The sequence below is a fragment of the Gigantopelta aegis genome, chromosome 8 (assembly GCF_016097555.1).
Source record: "Gigantopelta aegis isolate Gae_Host chromosome 8, Gae_host_genome, whole genome shotgun sequence".
Taxonomy (NCBI): Eukaryota; Metazoa; Mollusca; class Gastropoda; order Neomphalida; family Peltospiridae; genus Gigantopelta; species Gigantopelta aegis.
In genome coordinates, this window is record NC_054706.1 from 5,806,642 (window position 1) to 5,829,121 (window position 22,480).

At 36.0% G+C, this 22,480-nt stretch overlaps 1 protein-coding gene across 1 annotated transcript; it reads left to right on the top strand.

The window, feature by feature from the left end:
• Positions 1-7: 7 nt before the first annotated feature.
• Positions 8-20,778, top strand: LOC121380179. The gene is made up of 7 exons (XM_041508985.1): positions 8-145; positions 5,979-6,026; positions 9,004-9,076; positions 10,213-10,238; positions 11,694-11,720; positions 14,758-14,911; positions 18,773-20,778. The coding sequence occupies exons 1-7, from the start codon at positions 8-10 to the stop codon at positions 18,775-18,777; spliced, it is 471 nt and encodes a 156-aa protein (XP_041364919.1). The 3' UTR covers positions 18,778-20,778.
• Positions 20,779-22,480: the final 1,702 nt, after the last annotated feature.

The window sequence follows — 22,480 nt, forward strand, 5'->3', positions numbered from 1 at the left end:
TAATAGAATGTTCATGAGAGATCATGTGACAAACAAAATGGCGACTTCTTCAGATGCATCTCCAGTTCGTCCGTCTTCAGCTCCAAGTTATTCGGCGTCGCACCCAGATGGAGACGCTATATTTTATGAAATATCACCAACAAAAGCTAGTATTTCAAAAAGTTGCAATGTCATGTCGTGTATTTCTTTTTAAATATATATATGTATGTATGTATGTATGTATACATGTGTGTGTGTGTATGTGTGTATATTAGTCCAGTCAAAGTAGTCTTTTACCTTAAACAAATTGCAACACAAACATTTTCAACTGAAATATATAGTACATGTGTATATTAATAACATACTAAAAGTATAAGTTCGTACTCCTAACGATAACGAAGATATTTGAATATCCGTAAACATATAGAAATACGCAAATACAACAACAATTATAACGTCACTGTCGAGTTACCATACTTGACGTCATGTAAACAAGGTCAAACCTGCCGTTCAGCGTTAGCGATCTACAGCTAGTCTATAACCAACTAACTACAGGTATTTAGGAAGTTATGCGTAGTAATAAATATCATATGTATATATAAATATGCATTGCACAAGAAAGGTCATACACAAGGAACATAACATTATACATATTCTGGCATTATATTGAAAATTAACACGTAACATATTCATAATTTGTAACGTTTGTGATTTCACAACTGTTTTTGTATCGCAGTTGTGCGTATTACTCATAAATGCACATACACATACAAATAATAAATGTCCACCTTCCTAAAAGATTATACAGCAATCATTCACTCACAGAATAAGATAGTTTGAGTCTAAAAGAGTAAAGCTACAGTTTCAATTTCTTGCTGAAATGTAAAACTATGAAAGCCCATTTTGGACGTAATGTACTAATAGACTGTGCTGTAATAACAGGTTTATGATGACGGTCAATAAACTTGGAAATTATGGTATATGAAATACGAATATTATTAAAAGTTAAACTGATTATTACAATAGTAAATTTTATTTACATCTAGGTAAAATGGAAGCATGCGCAATATGCAAACACACACTAGAAGGGGCAACTGTCAAATTACGAAGAAAAGGTAGTGACAGTATAAATGCTGCAAGCATCTCTTGTGGCGACGATGTTAATACCGTGGAAGGTCAGGTCGTTCATCAAGAGTATAGAATGAAGTATATTAATCCAAACTGCATTGCTTCTGCATTGCGTAGTCCTCCACATAAAGATGTAAACACAGGCACGTGCACTTCGATCATCTGGAGACGCATTTAATTTTCGCACTGATTGTCTTTTTTTGTGGCCAAAGAGACCAAAAGGACTGGAAAACTGGACATTCTACTATGATTCCCGTAAGGACAGAAATTCAATTTCAAGATACAATCCGGAGTATTTGCCACAGGCGAAAAGATGAATGGGGTCTAAAAGTGCTATCCAGGTTAGAATATGCAGGTGATTGTTTTGCAAAGGATGCCATGTACCATCGCACTTGCAGTGCTAACTTTAGAACATTGAAACGGATTCCTAATTATGCAACTGACGATGCTGAACCCGTCAAGAAGTTACGTAAACTAGGAAGACCAGAGGATGTCCACAGAATAAATGCCTTCCTGAAAGTTGTTGAGTATTTCGAATCCAACGATGCTGACCAAATGACAGTTTCTGAACTTGTTAACAGAATGAAATACTACACAGATGACCCACCATACAGTATACCCTACATGAAAAAGAAACTATTAGACCATTATGGCCAAAAGATCGTCACAGCTGAAGTTAATGGAAAAGCTGACGTTGTTACTTTAAACGAAACTGCATTTTCAATTCTCCATGACTTCTATAGGTTACCCAAGCAGCAGGATCAAGATGAGGAGAAACTCCGCATAGTTGAACTAGGAGCTAAACTTCTATGACAAGACATAAAGTCCATCACTGTTGATGATGATGATGCATATCCATGTATTGAGGACTTAACTTCAGTCGAGAAAAATCTTGCGTTCCTGCCCAGTGCTCTATTGTTGATGCTAAGGAAGCTATTTGGTGGAACCAATACTGATGTGAAGATAGCCTCAATAGACCAAGCCATAATGCAAGCATGTCGTCCACGGCATTTCATATCACCATTGCAAATTGGCCTTGGAATACAAATGCAACATCATTTCGCCTCCCGATTTCTGATCGACACGCTCCATAAACATGGATTTTCATCTTCTTACACAGAGGTAAAAAACTTCCAACGCAATGCAGCATCTACAAATGGCATTGACGTAAAGGGATATGAAGAGGGAGATGTGTTACAATTCATTGCGGACAATGTAGACCACAATGTCCGTACACTGGATGGTTTCAACACATTCCATGGGATGGGCATAGTAGCGGCGTCGACACCTGGAAGAAAAGTGTACACACGTGTTCCGAGAGCAACAGATACTTCAGACATGTTAGAAATTGGGAAAATAGGAGTCCATTTTTAGAAGTCTGAATGGAATGGATTATCTAGCATTACATATGACAAGCTGTCTAACGTAGAGGCAACACTGGACCCTACCTCAAATCTTGACATCTTGTGGAAAGTCTCCTGGCCCTTGAAAAACCCTCGCCCTGCATGGTCAGGTTTCATGCAAACGGTGTATTCTACAGGACAGCACCCTGGACCATCATCAATAACATTCCTACCAATGATCGATATGAGCTCTAGCGATCCTTCGTGTATTTATTCGACTTTGAAATTCATTTGCAAACAGTCGGCTAAGTACAACGTGACGGCTGTCGTTACCTTTGACCAGCCTCTTCGGTGGAAAGCCCAGAGCATCATTGCCAGCTCTCAATTTGACAAGGTCCTCCAGGCTATTGTCTTGCGCCTAGGAGCATTTCATACGGAAATGAGCTTCTTGGGATGTGTAGGACACATAATGGCTGGATCAGGGTTGAGAAAAGATCAGGGTTTGAAAAAGTCTTTGAACCATCTACTCACCAAATGCTGTTTCTCACATGTTGACTGGAAAGGCTATTTCTAGATCTATTCGAGCCCATTTCATTACTGATACAGCTTTACATGCTATTTTGATGGCAAGCACTTTTGGACAGATGAGGCAAATTGAAATTGAAGACGGACCAAGGTTGAGAGAAGATACACACACTGAAGATGATCTGACTTTGAGAGATGGAGGCAGAGGCGAGGAAGCAACAGTTGACGACACACACACTAGAGATGAGGATGAACGGACTTTGAGAGGTGTAGTTGACAAGGGACCACCAGAAGATAGATGCCTGGAAACCACAGTTGGCGACACACACACTGGAGATGAGGACACACCTAGAGATGTTCAAGAGGAGGACCTGAAGCAGATTGTTACAAGATTGGGGTTGGGAACTTCGGAAAGACCGCCTCATTCCTATTCGAACTCACTTAGAAGCGGCACCAGCTTGGCTTCTGCGAGTGATACGATGTAACTGTAAATCTGGATGTGCGTCAGCAAAGTGTACGTGCAAAAAACATGGCATGGAATGTTCATCTGGATGTGGAGGTCGCCGAGGACAGAGTTGTTCAAATTCCCCTGCTATCGACTTTGGAGATGAAAGCGACGTATAATTGAAACATCATACCTTGTACGTAAATGTCATCTAACAATAATTCATTATAAAACTAAACTATGTATCCTTTAAAAACAAAACAAAACGTGTATTACTAGTAATAATTTCTCTATAATGTTACGTATGGTTCATGACACTTAAATATGGGGCAGCCATCTTGGAAATGGTGGCCATTTTGAAATTTAACTAAGATATTAATCCATAACCATCTGAAATTGGCTTGCTTTTACTGTCAAAAGAATGAATATATTCGTATTCGTATATGGCGTATATGTAGTGCATTAAGAAAAATAAACTTCATAATTTAATGACAGTCATCTTTAAAATGGCGGCCATTTTGAAATTTTACTAAAATATTCATTCATGCTAATCTGACATTGTCTTGTTTATAATTGAACCAGAACGTTTCAGTTTCATGACAGAAAATCACGAATATTGTGAACTACCATCCCTCCAATGAATCACTAAATATGTGTATTTTTTTTCTAAATACCTCTTAGAAAATTTCAAATAAAAAAATAATCGTTCTCTATACTTTTCTATACTTTTGATATGTTATTAAGATGACTCTGTAGAATAGAAAACAGTTAAATTTCTTCGTGTTGCAATTTGTTTAAGGTTATGCCCTAAAAGCGACTAAAATGACTGGACTATATGTATGTATGTATGTATTACCCATATTGGCTCAAATATATGGGGTAATATTTTTTCGATCTCTGCACAGGGGAGGTCTGGAGGTGACTCGAGCTAAAGTCTGAACCAAAATGTTAACTACGAAACATTGCTCTCCTACCTTTATTTTTCGTCAGATTTTACCCACATTTTGTCCAGACAAATCTTATAAAAATCATTACAATGACACAGATTCCACATACTGTCATCCATATTGACTTCGCTGAGATCACATAGGCATGATAGGGCAAAAAGCATGTAATTTTGTGCCGGCTGCGATTTTGACTTTTTATGGAATATTCTCCAAGAGGGGTGAAAGGATATGACTTAATCTAAGAATGTCATAACATGTTATGATATAAAAGCAAACGTGATGACGTCATATTAATTTTATTATTATTATTTTTATATAATGATACCACTAGAGATCATTGATTTTATATTAATTATGTCACATACTTTGGAGGCTTTCACCCCTCTTGAAGTATATTCCATAAAAAAACCAAATGGCAGAAAACTGCATGTATTTTGCCGATGCTATCTCAGCGAAGTCGATACTGGCAACATCGTTACAGTCTCATATGTGGAATCTGTGTCACTGTAATGTTTTTTTTCACAACTTGTGTCTGGACAAAATTAGGGGGTTAATGTAATGGTAATTAAAGGTAGGAGAGTAATTTATTGTAGTTGTTAACAATTTGGTTCAGACTTTAAGTCCTTCCCAGCAAAGAACATCATGAAACTATGATATGCTGTACAGTCTATTTATTTATGAACCAATTTTTTTTTTAAGTTCACACCAAAAAAATTCTTTTTTGTTATTTCCCAAACACTTCTACTTTTCTATTTCTATCAAATGAAATTGAAATTGTTTACAAAACCCCCAATTCCATGGAAACTGGAAAGGATTATAAATAATAATGTCATTTTACTCACTAATGGCAGTGCCAGTACTGGACAATTCGATCTAGAGTTCTGTGTTTGGTATAAACTCAACCACTGGGCAGACTAGAAATATATGCGGGATGAACGATTACCACACCATAGACAAAGATTCCTGCTCTAATACAACAAAAATTCTAAGTTTGATGCTAAATACATTTATACTGATAATTTCCGAGTTCGCCAATAACAAATATTTTGCTTATTCACCACTAATACATACACTACAGGAAGAAACCTTAGCAGCATCTATGTATTTAGCTGGAACATTATTGAAAGGGGGTGCTGTCAGGTTTTCTTCATGTAGTGTCAAACTTATAATTTGTGTTATATTATAGAGCGGAAATCTTTGTCAACTGTGCAGTAGTCGGCCAATCCGTGTTTTCGCAATAGAGTAACCTCTGACTGACAGAGCGATCATAACCGTACAAATGTCCGTCTAGCTCTCGAATAGCAGAGTACTCGGGATATGTTATCATCTAGTATGTGGAATCTGTGTCATTGTAATGGTTTTTCAAGATTTCTGTTTGGACAAATTGTGGGGGAAATCTAACAGTAATTACAGATAGGAGAGTAATTTATCATAGTTGTTAACAATTTGGTTTAGACTTTAATTAGTTAACATACACCGATCAGAATAAATTATAATGCTATTTAACATATGATGATGATGGGTGTGAGGGTAGTAGGGTACAACATGTAAGAAAAAAAAAGAAAAAAATGAATGAATATTATGAAAACTAAAGTTGTTTCTTTGTTGTAGATTTTATTCACCAGGATGTTCAACGTGGTGGTTTGTCTGATGGTTGTGGTAAGATTTGTTTTTAAATGTATATTTTAAATTATATACTTAGCCAAAAAAGTTTAACAATTTGGTAAATGTGCTTAAACACATGCAGGTATGGGATTTGTTTTGATGTAGGGTGCGAGAGAACCACACACATATTCACGTCCACAACCTTAAACATGCTTTAACTCGTGAATGGATCTCTATCATTATTCCAGCCAGTGCACCATGACTGGTACATCAAAGGCTGTGGTATGTGCTATCCTGTCTATGGGATGGTGCATATAAAAGATTCCTTGTTGCTAATCGAAAAGAGTAGCCCATGAAGTGGCGACAACAGGTTTCCTATCTCAATATTCTTAAGCCATACTGTCTGACGCCATATAACCATATATAAAATGTGTTGAGTGTGTCATTAAATAAAACATTTCCTTCCTTCCTTTCTATAACTATTCCAGAGATCCACCATCCCATCAGAAGCATGAGCCAAGAACTTTCAATGCTTGAATTTCATTTGGAGGAGTGGAAAGTAATCTCTAATGTAAATGTTTTAGTCTGTATTCAAATACTAAAAATTAAATTGCATTTTCGAAAATTAGTCTCATCTTTATTTCAGCAGACTTCAAACAATTTGAGATAAAAACATTTATATTTATATTGTCACTTCTAAAAATTAACAATTCTGGTCACCTGTGGAATACTCAAAAATTAAGATGGAAATCAAAAGCTGAGCACTTATGATATTCGATCTTTAAGCATATTGTAGATTTCAGAGGCATTTACTGCCTGCACTCTGTCCATTTTGAGCATTGACGTTTAGGATTACTGGTATGTAACCAAAACCCATTTCATTTTTGTGTAACCACCTGTCATGACCAAATAAGAGATGTCCTAAATTAAATTTATGCACATGTAGATGAAAAATGGGTGAGGTGAAACTAGATGTGTACATGTATGAGCGAAATGATAATTTCCAAAGCAGACCATGACGTGACAATAACTGAGGGTAGTGATTAATTGCTTCTCTAACTTAAATTATGGGGAGCCTTTTAGGATATTACCATATTGATAACATAAATTTTCATGCTATTAAAGGAAGCTAAAAATTACCTTCCTTGAACTGGTTCCAGGGGAGTAAGCTAATTAGCTCCCCTTTAAAGGGACATTCCTGAGTTTGCTGCATTGTAAGATGTTTCCGACTAATAAAATATTTCTACGATTAAACATATATATTAAATGTATTTTTTGGTTTAGAATATCAGTGTCTGTATATTCAATGTGTTTCTGGTCATCTTAATATTTGTCAGAAGCCCAAACTGGATTTTGATTTAAATAATTTCGTACATACGGGAAAAAAACAAATTTGGAAATTAAAGGAAATTTAACCTAGTATAGATATTAGAACGATTAGAAACCACTAATATTTTATGCAGTAAACTATATTTGATATGTAATTACAAACGTTAAGTCTCTGTTAGTCGATAGCATCTTAAAAAGTGCAGCAAACCCAGGAATGTCCCTTTAATAGTGAGGACTGCACAGCCCTGAAGTGAAGTGTCATAGATTACTGATTACAAGTGTCACTGCTTACTGTTCACAAGTTGTAAACGTTACAAAATTGTACGTCACACTGAATATTTTAAACCCTAACATTTTCTTTCATTCAAGGATGAAGAATGTAATAATATTTGTTTCATATGCTTTAATTTATAACATTCTAGTACCTATGTTGTAGTTCATCTAGTTGTAAAAAGGATACGAGAAAGAATAATTGCACATTTGACTCATTTTGTATGTAAATAACTATAGTCCTTCCCACAGGGAATGCCTTTTTTCATTGTATGGAATTTACTATAAGTTATTTATATTTAAGCCAATTGTTTTCTAAATGGTACACAAAAATAGTGAAAACATTTTGTTATTTACAAAACACTTTTACTTTTCTTCTTACGTCAAACCAAACTGAAATTATTTACCAAACAATTTTTTTTAGGAGGATGGGAGAGACGTACTATAGATGTATTCTGGTAGGCAATAAAGAACTCACAAATTGTATACCAAGGTTAGGGTTATTTTATGTTTGACAGCAATCTCACACATGTCAATCATTGTGATAGTAATAAAAAGTGTAAATTGGGTGCTGCATTTTCATTGAAGTTCACCACCAAGACCAATATTTGTTAATCACGAACCAGCTGATATATTATGTCACCACCTTTTTAGATTCCGTATCCCTGGCTGCTAGAATCAGTGGCAGCAGTGTGTTTCATCTCGATCGACATCGGTGGGTCCATTTTGGGCTATTTCTCATTCCAGCCTGTGCACCACGACTGGTATATCAAAGGCCTTGGTATGTGCTATCCTGTCTATGAGATAGTGCATATAAAAGATCCCTTGCTACTAATGGAAAAATGTAGTGGGTTTCCTAAGATTAAATTACAAATGTTTGACATCCAATAGCCAATGACTACTAAATCAATGTGCTCTAGTGGTGTTTTTAAACAAAACATACTTTTTAAAGACTCTTATGCTCTAGACTGATTGTTGAATAATTGCCATAGTTTAAAATATGCTAGAGGAAATTATCAACTGTATTACCATAATACATAAGGTAATAGCCAAAGCTTCTGTGAGGGCTAGTGACTTTCATAAATATTGTTGACGGGACATAGCCCAGTGGTAAAGTGCTCACCTGATGCATGGTCGGTTTAGGATCGATCCCCGTCAGTGGGCTTATTGGGCTATTTCACATTCCAGCCTATGCACCACAACTGGTATATATCCTGTCTGTGGGATGGTGAATATAAACAATTCCTTGCCACTAATTGAAAAATGTTGCAGGTTTCCTTTCTAAGACTATATGTCAAATTGCCAAATGTTTGATATATCCAGTAGCTGATGATTAATAAATCAATGTTCTCTAGTGGTGTTGTTAAACAAAATAAACTAACTTTTTCTCAAACCTTTGTTGAATACTGGTTTATCATTTGTTTTCTTTCAGATTTCCTTTATTTTGTGTCTGGTGCAGGCAGTAGGACACACTCCCTACTATCTTCTCGCATGTAACATTGTCAGTAAGTGTACCTTTAGATCTTAATACTTCAAATAAATCAACATAGTGTTAACTTTTACAACATGTCTGTATACATGTATTTTCATAATTTATTACACTTTAGCTAAGGTCAGGGGGTGGACCTCACTGGATCTATGTATGTAGTTCATCACTAGTGATTTCCCTAGAAATTTGGCAAGGCATGGTAGACCAAACACTTTTAGGGCATTTTCACCATTTTCGAGGCACTTGTTTTTCATTAAAAATACATAAAAATTAATTGAAATAAACATTAATGTAATTTATGTGCTTGCTTTAATAAATGAATGGCAAGAGATATAAAAGGCATATTTTATTAATTAATAATACCTTTTTGGGTGTTTTATAAAGGCAATTTTAGAATTAATTAGTGAAAAAGGCTTCTTTAATCTCAGGGCAGCATGGTGCTGATTAAGGCAAGATGGTGATAGACTATTGAGGCATGGTGCTGCACCATGCTAAAACAAGCTAGGGAAAACATTAATCACCAACTGTTAAGGCACAGATGCAGGAACGTATTTAGGGAGTGGGTTTATAAGCTATAGATTGTGTTTCATGGGGAGTCAAGTCATGTCCCCCGGAAAATATACTGTAAATAATACTACGTATTGCGAGCACTGGTAACAATGGCCAAAACTGCATTTAGAAAGTATTTCAACCTCAACTGACGGGTTGTATTACAAAAAAAGTACTGCACTCAGTAGTAATTTGGTACTTTGTAACTCAATTTTTTTTCTATATTTACAGTAGTTTAAAATATTTTTAAAAAAGGGCAGGGGGCTTTTTGACCCCTGAACTCATGTTCCTGCTGTTGAAATGAAATATTACACTGTATGTTAAATCCTGAAAGCAGGAACTATCTGTTTAAAGAGTCAGTAACTGCTGGGTTAATTAAAGAGATTTCCACTAGCGACTGCCACTTTAGATCAGTTTTTCACTCGCATGTTAAAATCGGAATTCCTTGATAGCATATAAGTAATACAAAATTGTGGTTAAGTCACTTGATATAAAAATTTATAATACTTAGCTACACAAATATACAACAATTAAAAAAAAAAATTGAAGAAAACTATCCAAACAATGTGATCGTGTGATAATATTGATGGTTTTATTTTTCAGTTAGTGCCTTTGTTGGAATAGTTATTGTAAGTACATTTCTAATTGTGCATGTCTATTTACCTTAACTTAAGGCCATATACATGTACCGGTAGTTGCAATACAGTATATTGTGGGTAAAATGTCAATGTTACGATTATTAAAATTACTGACACTGTTGTAAGTGTTTATGTTAAATATAATAACATTTATTCTTTAAATTTTTGTTAACTGATTTCACTGTACACAATAAATGTAAAATTGAAATATTCATAGAGGTAAATATAGTTACCGGTAGATGTATTTAATTAGCTGCATGACATGGTGTGGCAGTGTCCTTTTCCCAGAAATTGGGAATTGTTAAATTATCTCCCTTGTTCCATTCCACATGAATTTGTGTCCATTGAAGTTTTGAGTTTCCTTCACACAGACCTGGTTTTTCATTCCTTGGCCTCTGTCATATGCAGAGATATGAATTTTTGATGATGGTAAACTTCTTCAGTTGAAAATTCCCATTGCCCAACGTCCATGGCAAGTGGAATATTTAGGTAGTACAAGTAATTATGTTGCTTGCATATCCCTGATGGCAAGTGATAAACCTACATACAATGTATTGCTGAATTTAATTTATTTTAATTTCTCTTTTATTTGTAACACATGGTCAGTTCCATTAATCTGCTTATTAAACTTTTATTATGATGTTAAAGGTTGTAAAATGAGAAGAATATGTGTAGGACAAGTAAATATTCTAGTGGCCAGTGGATTTTTCAACTCCTGAAACTTGTTTCATTAGATTCAAATTGAGATATTGCAATATTTTTCCCAGAGCAATAGCAATAACTTTTGTTAATTGTACGGCATGCCCTAAAAAAAATTTCCTTTACCCCTTCCCCTTTTATTTCTTCTTGACTTTAGAATCAGGGCTGGGAATTCTCCTTGGATCCACGGTTTTCCTCTCATGGAACATTGCGTTTCCTCACATTTTAATTGCCCTTGCCCTCGGACCCCTCTAGATTTCCTATTTTTTACAGTTCACCACCCCGGAACCCTCTAGATTTCCTATTTTTTACAGTTCACCAATTCCCACCCCTGTAGAATAGGTAAATGTATAACCATTAATATTGCAGTTGAAAGTGCCTGTAAAACATCCTGGGGAACGGCCTGTATCATATGTTGTATCTGTGCTCCCCCACCCCGTCTTCCAACACCTACATGTATGTCTATCATTAGTTTTTTGTGGGAAGTTTGTTACTCTGATCTTTATTTGGAAATGAAAAGTCATTTTATTTTGTGCAGCAGATTTTAAAAGTGTTTTCTTTGGGGATTATTTAAAGTTAAATTACAACACTTTGTTTCTTCTCTGCTAAGTGTTGTGGTGTTTTTTGGGTGTGTTGTGGGGTTTTTAACAAACTTTAAAATGTTTTAAAAAAATTAACTACTCACTCATCCAAGAGAGTCTAACAAAACAACCAGAGCCATGCACTAAAATAGTATTTCTTTTCCAGAACTGGTGGTACAGAGGTGGTGCATTGGTAAGCTATTTTAAAACTGTGTCATTCTGTTACAGACAAACTGAAACCTGTTATATTAAAAAACGTAGTGAACAGCATGGTTATATCTGACTGCATTGGATTTCTCAACTAATTTGCAGTTTTTCATGAACATTTAAATATACAAATAGTTACATTCGATAACGTTTAGACTTACAAACATTGCCTTTGATTACCAGGTGCAGTGTTCACACGTATATATCAACAATGTTTGTCTGTTTGCAAACAGGTGACTACTAAAATAAAGTACTTAGTGTGGTGACTGAACACACGTTATTATATCAACAATGTTTGTCTGTTTGCAAACAGGTGACTACTAAAATAAAGTACTTAGTGTGGTGACTGAACACACGTTATTATATCAACAATGTTTGTCTGTTTGCAAACAGGTGACTACTAAAATAAAGTACTTAGTGTGGTGACTGAACACACGTTATTATATCAACAATGTTTGTCTGTTTGCAAACAGGTGACTACTAAAATAAAGTACTTAGTGTGGTGACTGAACACATGTTATTATATGAGCATCATCGGGCAGGACATCGCCCAGTGGTAAAGCACCCAGTTGATGCACGGTCTGTTTGAGATAATCCCTGTCGGTAGGCTATTTCTCATTCCAGCCAGTGCACCATGACTGATCTATCAAAGGCTGTGGTATGTACTATCTATGGGATGGTGCATATAAAAGATTCCTTACTACTAATGGAAAAATGTAGTGGGTTCCCTCTCTTAGACTGTATGTCAATGTTTGACATCAAATAGCAGATGATTAATAAATAAATGTGCTCTAGTGGTGTCATTAAACAAAATAAACTTTTAACTTTAAAGGTAGGGTCAACTCAAACAAGAGCCTTATGTGTTGGAAAGATGCATACCCGGACCACCAACACATACTGACACTTTAGCAAATGAAAACCGCGTAATTTTAGAGTTAATAAAAAAACATGATTATTCCTGCTAACTGGGGGCAGCCATTTTGTTTCGTTTTTGTGACGTCCGGTGGGATAGCTTGGGGCAAAGTGACGTCAGCTCCTGACCATCTCCTGTATGTACAGTGTAAACAAAAGCAGTAATGTTCGACAAGGCGCTTCTCTTTGATCAACCTGACTTGTAAAACAGCATAAATGATGTAATAATATAATAAACTATTTAACTAAATATATTTCAAGTTGCATTAACGGAACAAAATGGGGTTATAGTATTTTTCTCTGTTTAATAATCCAAAGGAAAAATGTACACTATTAGGCCTATTGATATGCTACGTTGGAGCAAAAACGACAACCCACGATACCCAAGTGATCATTTTCTTTTCTTTGGGACTATGTAATTGGTCAGTTCTGTGGTTTTAGATGGAAAAGTCTACTTAATCAATAGTTTTACAGAACTATTTACAGTAATAAACCATGTCCATTACAATTTTAGGGGAGACAGGTAATATTCCACAATACCGGTATGTATTTTTGTGTCTAGACAGCGTCAATTAATTGGATCGTCTGGTTACCAATCAAATACACACCTGCCAATCAGGAATCACAGGTAGAAGCAACTAATAGCATAGACCAATTAACTAAGAAAACACTCCGTGTATCATTTCAGTACATAGGTTAATGCATGGGCAAAACATTGTTAATTGTTTCGACTTGTTGTGTAGCTACTTTGACAATGGTATTTTATTTTGTATTGAAAAATAATATATATAGTGCTAGATATACTTATTGCTGGCTTACTGGGATGTGTATTATTACAGAACATTTGCAATGTATGACTATTTATCATCCTGCAAAAACCAGGTAGATTGTGTTTATCTAGTTCTAAGGCTCATTCCTGATGTTATGCGTTAAGTATTACGTAACCACCAGCTCGCCAGAGGGTGTGCTCACTGAGATGGTACAAAATGGCTGCGCCCGTTATATATAATAGCCGTCACATTTAACCGTTTTATTAATTAACTGTACGATTATACGTGTTGATATTAAGCAATAATGTGCATTAAATATCGTTGAATATGCATACCATGCCAAATGCCTTAGTTGTCCTCTCCTTTAATATCAACAATCTATGTTTGTTCATAGACAAGTGACTACCAAAATAAATAAAGCACTAGTGAATGAATAAATGTGTTATTATATCAGTATCGGGCGGGACGTAGCCCAGTGTACAGTGGTACAGCGCTCAAATGATCAGTGTGGGATCGACCCTCGTCGGTGGGCCCATTGGGCTATTTCTCGTTCCAGCTAGTGCACCACGACTGGTATATCAAAGGCTGTGGTATGTGTTATCCTGTCTGTGGGATAGTGCATATAAAAAATTCCTTGCTGCTAATCGAAAAAGAGTAGCCCATGAAGTGGCGAAAGCAGGTTTCCTCTCTGTGTGGTCCTTAACCATATGTCTGACACCATATAACCATAAATAAAATGTGTTGAGTGCATCATTAAATAAACCATTTCTTTCTTTTTCTTTTTACTCAAATAAATAAAGCACTAGTGAATGAATAAATGTGTTATTATATCAGCATCATACACAAATATGTGCATGTGAAAATGATTGGTGAATAAATCTGTATTTAGTTTTAAGACAAATTGTGTAAATATCACCCTGTTAAGTATTAGGTCATTTCTATTATTGCTATATATTGAACATTTAATACCAGAAAACATGCAGTGATGGAAATATTGGATACATGTACGTGTAGATCTACATGTATGTTACAAGTCCATTTTGTTTATGTCCATTTCTCACAAACTGTGAGTCCTAGATCAGTCAAACTTGGGTTATTGGTTATTGGTGTATCAGATTTCATCTAATGGATGTTTGAAAAATTATAAATAAATTAAATTGAATATTTTAAAATTATTTTTATTATTATAATATGATTCATGCATCCTGAATGTTAAATCACAAATTATTTCTTTTTTCTCCGAGTCGGACTATGATACATGTTGGTGAGACTTTTAACACCACAGTATTGCTGTTTTATCATTACAATAGATTACTCTTTCTCCACGAATCTTAATTACAGGGATCAGAAAAATACTGGTACATCATCCTCGTGGGTTTCATCATCGTCTTTCAGTGCGTCACCACGGACATCTTCATTTTCCACGTGAGCCCAACGACCATGATACCGCTGTCAACCGCCACACCACTTAACTTCAGCACCACCCACCACACGGGTACTACACCGAATCATACCACTAACCACACAACTACTAAACACTTTCGACTGTTCGATCTCTCTACGCGGCCTGCTAGTGATATTCTTGGCTAGTTGTCTAGCATGCAGTATTTGTTTCCTTGGCTGTGTGGTGTCTGTGCATTATTTGTATCATTTGAAATCAGTAGTGATTGGCTTGTCTTCAATCTGTCATGTTAGCCTTCCTGTGTGTCTCTTGTTAACTGTTGGGCTCTGGCTTTTCATCTTACATTAGTCAAGCATAAAGGCAGTGTCACACCATGTAAGTGCCTCATACGAGAATAACCAATTGTGACAAGGCAAATATTACAATTTCATTTGTTGCAATGCAATTGGCTATTCTCATACACAGTACTTGTATCATGTGACATTAAGACTTAAGTGATCAGTATGTTTGATGTTAGAATCAACTTTCCCTTTGATGAAGGTTACGGTTAAAAAACATTCTAGACTGCATTAACATTCTTTTTTTTAATGTGACTTTAATTTTCCTTTAGACCTTTTGTGCTCTTGTTAGTGTTATTACAACTGCTACTATGATTATTAATAATACAATTAAAGAACAGTATGATTATTACAACTGCTACTATGATTATTAATAATACAATTAAAGAACAGTATGATTATTACAACTGCTACTATGATTATTAATAATACAATTAAAGAACAGTATGATTATTACAACTGCTACTATGATTATTAATAATACAATTAAAGAACAGTATGATTATTACAACTGCTACTATGATTATTAATAATACAATTAAAGAACAGTATGATTATTAATAATACAATTAAAGAACAGTATGATTATTACAACTGCTACTATGATTATTAATAATACAATTAAAGAACAGTATGATTATTACAAAACAGGGCTAGCTCTGCCACTCACCAAATTTGCCAGTTGTGAATTTTAGGAACAATTGGTAAATTTTATTTTGATAATTTATATTTTGCTGGAAAATAACTGTGATTTAGCTTTTTTTTAAAGATGGTTTATCGAAATGTTTTGCTCATCCAGAGATAGCCCTGCTGAAAGTAATCTCTGCTGAGATAAAAATAGAATTTTAATAGTTTAATCATTGTGTGGATTGGAATTACGTTATTCCTGTCGGCATGTGTAAACGAGGGTTCTGAAAACTCAGGAATTCTGCTATTGGTGTTCAGGGGTTTTGTCAGCAGTTGGGATTAGGTACAGGTTCTACAAGAGTAGAACAAAAAGTTAAAATGTCTATGTCAGATAGGATCAAGACCAAAGTAAAATGGTTGCAAGCAAGTTATAAATTAATTAAATAAAGTACTGTGTACTTTGAGTAATGTTTCTAATAGTAATGTGTGGTTTAATATTGAAATATGTTCCTCAGATTTTTTTCAGTGAACAGCTTGATGGACTTCAGCTAAGAAAGGGTTCTGTACACCAGATAAGGTTGAGAAGTTCTCTTTTATATAATATCCTGTTTTTTTCCAAAACAATATTTATTCCAATAAATGATGTGGATCAGTAAATAGGGGGGTAAGCCTATATAAATGCCTCTCCACAAAGGCGTTATTCCTGTCTTTATAATATCCATATCAAAAGCAGTGTGTGTGTACGTAGTTTAGGAAAATGCTTAGAGACAAAGAACTTTAAATTTATAAAAAAATATTTTTTTATATCCCTTTATTCAATCTGTCTGAGTGATTCAGGGGCTGATCTACTATTTGAACAGAGGGAGGAGGAGGCTGGTTGATTTCCTTTTCTGTGCTTGAATTGGGCATTCTTAAGTATTAAGAAGTGAACATATGTTTTCCAAACTCTGTGATCAACCCCATACATTGACTCTTCCAAATTGACACCAGGGTGTGGGATTTGACAGACAATGACACAAGTCTGTTATATATTGCAGTCCATGTATCCACAGATATTTAGTGCAATGACTGTATTTATTTCATAATTTGCAGTCTGTATTTTCTTTTGCTTCTCTTTAGCTCCTTTTTCATTTCTTGTATTATCTTGCATTATTCTGGTTATTATATTATTGCATTTTGTTCATTTTAATTAACATCACATTATTTTGTCTTGAAGTCATTAACATATAATAATATTATTTAGGTTAAACCTAAAAGCATAATATATATAACTTTGTACAGTTTGATTAACATAATTATTTGTGTTATTAATTTGTTTGATTTTGTTTATTTTACTTAACTATATTGTTTCAATTTCGCCTTGTTCAACACTTATTGTTTTGTGTTATTTTGTTACATGAGTATACTATACAATAGTCACTATACTAGTCACAGCAAGGTACGGGCCGCATGAACACTGCGGGGTATATACATTGTAGGTCAGTCAGTATGCAAGTGGCAAGGAAATGCTCCTGCAAACTCTTTTTCTCATGGATATGCTATCATTCAGCCATGCCAGTCAGTCATGGTTCAGAAAAGAGTTTATATACGTTAAAAAGTTTGTTTTGTTTAACAACAATTAGGCTATCTCTCATTCGATCCAGTGCACTACTGGTATATCAAAAGCTGTGGTATGTGCTATCCTGTCTGTGGGATAGTGCATATAAAAGATCCCTTGCTATTAATGATAAATGTAGCGGGTTTCCTCTCTAAGACAATATCTCAAAATTACCAAATGTTTGACATCCAGTAGCCGATGATTAATAAATCAATGTGCTCTAGTGGTGTCATCAAACAAAAAAACCTTATAACCTACTTTTCATTTTGTTTCCTTCTGAAATGTTTTACTTTTTTCTTTTCTTTTTTAAAGGTTAATATTTCATACTGACCTTCACCGTGTGACTAGTATAGTACCGGTACTGCTATGGCCTAACTGATGACTACAGGTTTGGTTGTAAGACCTGCATGTACTTGTGTATAAAGCTCTTTGGTTGACTCTCTGTCTTGGTTTTCTTGCATGGTTACAAGCTATTAAATTTGTTCAGACTAGTAACAACTCATTTAGGCCCAAACAGGGTCTGAGTCTGGCGCTGTCAAAATACACAGCGAATATTCTGTGTCTTCTACTGGCATAGACTCCCTGGGTTTTTGTCACATTCCATTCTGTGTACACGTTCTTGGTTCATCTGGTTTTATACTCATCAGACCTAGACCCAGACCCGGCTCTGGTGTGTTTGGAGCCTTACACTTTTGCATATGGTGTTCAGTGCCCTGTTATTAAGAATGAATTTTAAATCTTACATTCACTTAAGGTTCGTGCTTGTTGTCCTGAGCTATCTGTGGTGTCTGTCCAGGACATGGGTTAATGGTTAGTTGTCAGTGGTATGGGGGGGGGGGGGGGGGAGAGAGAGAGAGAGAGAGAGAGAGAGAGGGATAGAGAGAGGGAGAGGGATAGAGAGAGATAGAGAGAGAAAGTTTGTGTGTGTCTCAATAGGTGATGGCTTAACCAGTACACCACTTAGGCTGGTTATCATTTCATATATTTAGAATGTTCTATATTGTTTTCAATATTGTAATTTCTTGCTAACCCAGCAGGTGTAGTTCAGTGGTACACCACCTGTCTGGTATGCACTGGACTGTAAGTTACACTGAAATCACTACTCCATGTTACACTGAGATCATTACTGTAAGATACAATGAAACACACACCCTATTACTCTCCACCACCCCGATACACATACATCCTCTTGTTCTGGATACAACATAGTTCAGAAGTGTTGGAGAACACTGAACCTGGGACTAACAGGCTGTTGCTAATGCCAGAATAAAATTGAAATAAAGGATCATTGCAGATATCATTGTATGTCCATCATTGACTTTTGTGTGCCTGGTTAGTTAATAGTTTAACATGCTGTTTAAAATACTTAATATCATGTATTATTGTTTTCAGTGTGATCTACTTCATATGTCACCAGTAGGGAAGCTTTGACAGACGGTGGAAGTGAGAATCATTCCTGTTGGCAGTGATTGACCTATCATCTACTTCAATACATATCTGTGCATGTTGATGTACTGACTGTAGTGACCTATCATCTACATCAGTGCAGGTTGATGTACATATTATAGTGACCTATCATATCTTTCTGTACATGATTGTGTACTGATTGTTGTGGCCTATCATCTACAGGTTCATGTACATACCATATGTGTATACATGTTGATGTACTGACATAGTGACCTATCATCTACTTCAGTACGGGCTAATGTTCATACTGTAGTAACCTATCATATATTTATGTTCATGTTTATGTACCGATTATAGTGGCCTATCATCTACTTCAGTATAGGTTCATGTACATGTACATATTGTAGTGGCCTATTATATCTGTTTACATGTTGATGTACTGATTGTAGTGACCTATCATCTACTTCTGTACATACTGTGGTGACTTATCATATTTTTCGGTTTGTTATGTACAGATTGTATTGACCTATCATCTACGTCATTACATGCTGATATACAGAATGCATTGACCTATCATCTCCATGTGTTTCAATATTATATAGGTGGAGAAAAAAGTACCATTTTGATAGTATTATGCCTGATGGTTGTGATACCAACTGTCGGGTGTAGCAGTGCAGTGTAGCATATTTTATGTGGTCTGTGTGAATATTAATACATTGTTAAATGAACCTTTTTCATCTGTAAGACAATTTTTATATTTATGCTAATCATGCATGTTATTTGTATATAGGTCATCATAATACTAATATAGTTTTCAGGTTTTCATTCCAGGTACTTTCATAATCATATTTTGATTATTATACCATTTAAAAGACATTTGATCAACTTACCAGACGTTTTCATCACAAATGGGTAATAGGTGCAGTTCGGTTGTTTTTAGCCACCTAAGCAAAAATACATTGGGCTACAAATGTGTGTATATTGTATATATTTTTTATATAAGTTTAGCAACTACTACTATAATTGAAAACAATTAGCGTTTAGGTTAGCGGAGTAACCAGGCGCTTGTGCTGGAGTTTCTAGACACGCGACCGAAGTTTATAGAGAGGCGTCGATTCATGCTCCCCCAGGAAAATATATTGAGAAAAAAGAAACATCGCTCGAGCTAGGAGGGTTTCGACCCCCAGAATTCTCCCTGCTGCTCACGCGCCTGGTAACTGATTAGAATAAATGTATACATGCTATATCTGTGATATTGTGTATCGGCAGAAGACCCTTGCTTTATCTTGGATGCCGTAATGGGTGTGCAGCCATACTATATCACATTACACACTCCGATTACGTCCATATTGGGCCTACATATTATGTTATGAGCTATAATGTGAAGGGGCGGATCTAAATGGTGGGTGTTGTGGGTACATAGGCACGGCGAAATTAAGTAGACAATTGGGGGAGGGGGGGGGGCTGGGGCTGACTGTGACCGATGGTGCAATTTAAGTTTCTAGGGGGTGCGAGGGTATGCTCCCCGTAAAACTTTGAAAACTAGATGTCCTGAAATGCATTCTACCAGCACATTTCATTTCTGCCTTAAGATTTACTACCAGTCATATTTTTTATTCAGAATTATTGGGCTGGAACGCACACACTTCTCTCGCCACTTCCTACTCGGCCGTGCCTGGCACACCACTATCCTGAAGTTCAAAGTGCCTTGAAAATCCAGATTATTAACGTATAAATTCAACTGTGGCGAGCGAACTTTAATGGGATGGGGTCGAGTTGTGCACCCCCAAAAAATATATTGAGGAAAATGTAAATCTATAGTAATTGTATTCCTCGTTTCTTCGGGAAGGTTACCCTTATAAGTGCAACTTTCTTACAGTGCACTCCACGCTAGAAACAAACCTTGCATCCGCCACTGAAGTTAATGTGATATTGTATAAAGTTATATTTGTATTCTATGCTATGTTTCATTATAAATATTGGATTTAAAAGTCGTTGTTTTCTTCTCGGAATGTAACGTTATTAATCGGTATTATACGTTGAAAGACAAAGGATAAGTTCATGTACACAAAGTACCCTATTGAGTACATAACTATTCTGCTTAGAGGCAATATTCCTATTTGAGTACTTCATAAAGCCTGGGACATAACATACACGTTTAGATCTATAATCTCTCCTATCCATCTTATAGCAACGTTACCCAGTGCACAATACAAATACAGTAAGTGTTATGTTTAAAATAATAAAACTCGTGTAATTCAATAAAGTCGGACACTGAGCCGGTTTAAGGATCCGTGCGGCCTGTAACATAAATAACAGCGGGACCCCCTTCCCAGGATATATACTGCAAATAACGACAAACTATTAATGAATTGATGGAATATATAATATGACATTAATGACCGCCACCAAACCGATCACGTTCCTTCACACATCTGTCAGCGTACCGTTCATGAAGTCGTCTGTACACACGTGCTCTTCCATCGGCAAAGGAGACCGAGAAAAAGGGGACTCATCTGAGAAAACAATGCTCCGGTAAAAGGCTGGTGGATGATTATCATTCTGGAAAGCAAACTGTAGTCTCGCAGCACGATGTCACCCTTGTACTGCTTTCTGTCATCGTCGCAGTTCTGAGCCGGTCACGGAGGTGGTGTCGTCGAATCTGCCGATCTTGGCGTGGGGTCGTAACGGGACGTTGACCAGGTCGAGGTCGATCACGGACACTCCCGGTCTGTTGATGACGTTCAACAAGTCGTCCAATAGTTGATGGATGGACTGAAGGTCCTAGCAACTTGGCTTTGCGAAGCCCCCCTTGAACCATGCCCAACGCTCGCTCCCTTTGTTCTTCTCTGAGTGGTGACATTCTTAATGTGACGAGGAATATGACACCGTTACGTGACTTTTATGTATCCACATACTGGCATTTCATGTGCATTGCATGCAGCATGATTGAGCATGTAGTGAACGCATTTCACACCATTTTGTGTGTTTCTGCTATTGTATGTGTAACGAGAAAAAACCCAGGATTAAAACCCAGACAAAAGTACCAATCAATGGCTTCCTCTCATAAATTGTTATTTTAAGTCCAATAAATATATTTTTCATTAATCACAAAAAAATATTGAAAAATATCTGTTTTGCGTTTTCATTATATATTCTGCAACCCCCTCGGGGAGAGGGAGGGAATTCATGAACACATCACCGCGGGGCCCGTAACACGTGCTACATGCGCTACTAGGATAAACCTGCTCTGGTCGGACACCCATTTGTCACGACTTGTACTGATATGAGTAGTACGAAGGCCTACATACTACGTATTTATTTTAAAGAATAGCCCACCACCTCAGTGTGAACATTGTCGGTGTACACTGACTGTGCGGCACATTTTGGTGGAGTGTGATCATCTCAAGCCGACGAGAAATGATATATTTGGCAACAGAAATGTTTTGAAATCTTTTAATTTCCATCCAGAATTAATTGTAAAGTTTTTAAAACACTTTGACTTCTATACAAAGTTTTAAAATATACTTACCTTTATTTTATGTCTTGTATTATACCCCCCCCCCCCCCCCCCCCTTCCTTCACAGCTCCTTACACTATGGTTTTACATAAATATATATAAATAATATTTTCATATACTTTCCACGTGACGCCCAATAGCCGATGTGTAGTATAGTTGTGCTGGGGTGTCGT